Below are 3,584 nucleotides of genomic sequence, written 5' to 3' on the forward strand. Positions count from 1 at the left end.
TTCGTCCAGGGAAACTATTACAAACTTACCATTGAATTCCTTCAATACCTCATTCATCAGGCGCATGAATGTGCTGGAGCATTGCTCAACCCAAATGGCATCACCAGCCACTCATATAAGCCTTCATTTGTCTTGAAAGCTGTCTTCCACTCATCTCCTTCTCGAATTCGAATCTGGTGATATCCACTCTTCAAGTCAATTTTCGAGAAATAAGCTATCCCGCTCAGGCAGTCCATCATATCGTCCATCCTTGGTAAGGGAAACCTGTACCTAACAGTAATTTTGTTTATGGATCTGGAATCCGTGCACATTCGCCATTCTCCTCCCTTCTTCGGAGCCAAAACGGTTGGTACTGCACAGGGCTCATGCTTTCTCGAATTAACCCTTTGTCCAATAACTCCTGGACCTGTTTCCTGATTTCTTCATGGTCCTTAGGACTCATACGATAAGCTGCTTTATTTGGCAGACTTGCCCCTGGTATAAATTCAATACAGTGACTAATACCTCTCCTTGGTGGTAGTTCATCTGGAAGGTCATCCACCACGATGTCCCCAAATTCCTGCAGCAGCTTTTGAACTTCTTCGGGCAAATTTGAAATCTGCGTATGTAGTACCACTGCCTTTGGTCTTCTTATGACAGCAAAATTTACTTCGCTGTCCTCAATCTGTTTTATAAATTCCTTTCCGCCCATCAGCAATGCCTTCACCCCACTGGTTTCTGCTGCACTTTCCTCTTTGATGGGTACAAGCGTGTGCTTGATCCCATCTTTAATAAACTTATAACAATTGGTTTTTCCGTCATGAACTGCACTTCTATCACACTGCCAAGGTCGTCCCAGCAGTAGGTGACAGACATCCATTGGCATGACATCGCAGAGAATCTTATCCTTGTACCTGCCTATCTGAAACTCCACCTCACACTGTTCGCCAACTAACAGCTGATGTCCCTTTTGCAGCCATGACACTTTGTAGGGAGTAGGGTGCTTCAATTTTTTTAATCCCAGCTTCTCCACCATCTCCACAGCCACTAAATTGTCGGTACTCCCACTGTCAATGATCAGTTTGCAGCACTTACCCTGTGACTTGCAGACAGTTCAGAACAAAGCCTTTCGCTGATCCGGTTCTGCAACCTCTTTTGCTGGTTTTAACAGCACCTTATTCAACACCAAAGCTTCACCTGTCTCTGGTGCGTTTTCCGCTTCTTGAGGTATTGCCTCAGCATCCTCTGACTGAGCAACATAAGCTCCTCTTCCACCTGCTGGTTCACCTTCAGGACAGTCATACGACTTGTGTCCCAATTTGTGGCAGCGATAGCACTGGACAGTTCCCCTGCCCCGACCATTTCCTCGCCCTCGCTGAGGTGGTCGTCCTCCTCTAGTGCTATTGTCCTTTTCTGCTGTTCCAGCATACTTAGAACTGCTGCCTTCTTCACTTGAACCTGTACCTCGGCCTCTGCCAAACATCTTACCTTTTCCCCTGCCAGTTCCACCTCCTCTCCTGGCGTTTTGCTTCCGGTTAATTTTCTCCTCTGCCTTCAGTGCAAACTGGTAGGCTTCATCCAACGTCCGGGGTGAAAGGATACCGATTTCATCCAGTATTTCCCCCCTCAAACCATTCACAAATCTGGTTGTTTTCTCCGGGGTGTCTTCCACATACCCTGCTCGCAAATTTAACTTATAAAACTCCTCTGTAAATTCTTTAACAGTCATTCCCCTTTGTTTCAAGTTCTGCACCTGTCTGTACAACATAATCTGATAATCTTTCGGCAGAAATTTTTCCTTCAGTTTGGCCTCCATTCTGGACCATTTCTTTATAGCCTGTTTGTGAAGCCTCTTCCTCTCCGTCTGAATGCTATCCCACCACAAGGACGCATGTCCCTTCAGCTTGGTGGCGGCGAACTTCACCTGTTTGTCCTCACTAGTTTCCTCAAATTCAAAATATTTGTTTACTTCACTTAACCAATCCAATAACACATCTGCAGACAGACTTCCGTCGTAAGTAGACAGCTCATGTTTTGGTTTATGACTGGACAGCAAAACTGACTTCAACAATCGGAATTCCGGTGTCACCCCCTCAAATTCATCTTCTGGTTCTGCCACATCTTCGTCACTGTCATCTGCTAGGTTTCTCCTTCCCCCAGCTTCTACTGCTTCCAATCGTTCTCGCAAGACGCGGATCTCCTCACGGAGTCCCTCTTCTGCTACCCTCCGGACCACTCTTCCTCTTCCTCTTCCTCTTCTGCCAACCTCCATTTGCTCCTACTCAACAAACCTGCTCTGATACCACTTTTGATAGCCCAGCCCTACGGGTGACGTGGATAACTTAACCACGTGGTCACTCTACAGGCCCTCGGTAGGTGAACTGTCACTTTTTATGGGTTAAAGTCAAATCTCCGTAGATTCGCCCTGCTTTCAATCTGCAAATATTTATTACCAACCTTCTTCCCGGTTGGGGATGGCCACCTGCCGGTTCGCCCGGTCTATCCGCCTCCCGCCTTTGTTAAACCCTACTCTTTGCGTTTCGGGTCATTTTACTTCCTGTTGGCTCAGTTAAGTTCTGCTCGGTGGGTTTTGGTGATGATTCTCCGGACTCAAACCTGGTTCTGCTCCACGGTGTTTTCTATGGACATTACACTATGCCCATGTCTTGGGTCTTACTCTGTTGCGGTTCCTGGTGGTTTGTTGTGCCTTCGGGCTTTCTTTGCTGTGTTAATGAGTTGCTTGGCGCGCGTGACCTTGCTGGTCTTCGCCTGTGTGTAATGGTAAGTTTTTGGTTTTATATGTGCTCTCTGTCACCTGGTTTCTTCTGCTTTCGTTACTTAGCTGTGTTTACTGTACAGATTGACTGCAACTTCGGCGCTCCTGGTTTGCTGAGTTCATCTTCGCCTCCGAAGGTAACATATGGTTCTCTGATTTACTCTGTTCCTGTTCCTGTTACAATTTCTCACGGCTCTTGTGCCTTGTTCAGCTAGGGTTATCGGGTTTGGTCTCGTCGGTCTCCTTGTCAACTTGTCTGTAAGTATTATGCGTTTCTTTCGCTGCACATCTCCTTTTATTTGCTCTCTGGTTTCAATCTACCCCTGGCTTGCCAAACTCTGTTCTAACCTCGCTCTGTTTTGTATGCAGGTTGACCTGGTGGCTAGCTGTCGAGGGTTTTGGGCACATTCAACCTTCGGCTCCACTCGAACCTGACTATCCTCGCAAACTGGTAGGGTTTGCTCCTTCTTTGATGTAGCTGTAGATTACGAAGGGTTTGGTAGTTTAGGTGTTAGCTCTGTGAGGGTTGTGTTGAGTCGGTCGTGCCTCTTCCAGCGTTTCGTGACTTCTGTATCTCTGTTCTCATGTAACAATATTTAGAGTCGCGGCTTTGAAATGGCGTTTTGTATTTTGATAATATTCAGGGGTTTGTAATCTGTGTGACTTGGTAACAATCCACAGTCATGTGGCAAATTTTATTAAGTTAACCTCCCTTTCTGCATACAATACTTGTGTTATTTTTGTAAAGGAAAAAATGAAACAGTGGTTGTATTTCTTGGTACCTGTTGTGCTTGTAACAACCGTAAAGTTCTGTGCTCTTGCTTGCTGT

General features: G+C 46.2%; 1 protein-coding gene across 1 annotated transcript; it reads right to left on the minus strand.

Annotated features, from left to right (window-relative positions):
- Window positions 1–286: 286 nt before the first annotated feature.
- Window positions 287–1,015, minus strand: LOC149146406 (uncharacterized). Its single transcript, XM_089452749.1, has one exon. It carries the CDS (start codon window positions 1,013–1,015, stop codon window positions 287–289), a length of 729 nt encoding a protein of 242 aa, XP_089308875.1.
- Window positions 1,016–3,584: the final 2,569 nt, after the last annotated feature.

The sequence above is a fragment of the Pinus tabuliformis genome, chromosome X, assembly GCF_031772625.1.
Source record: "Pinus tabuliformis cultivar Carrire ecotype Pingquan chromosome X, CPIR1, whole genome shotgun sequence".
Lineage (NCBI taxonomy): Eukaryota > Viridiplantae > Streptophyta > Pinopsida > Pinales > Pinaceae > Pinus > Pinus tabuliformis.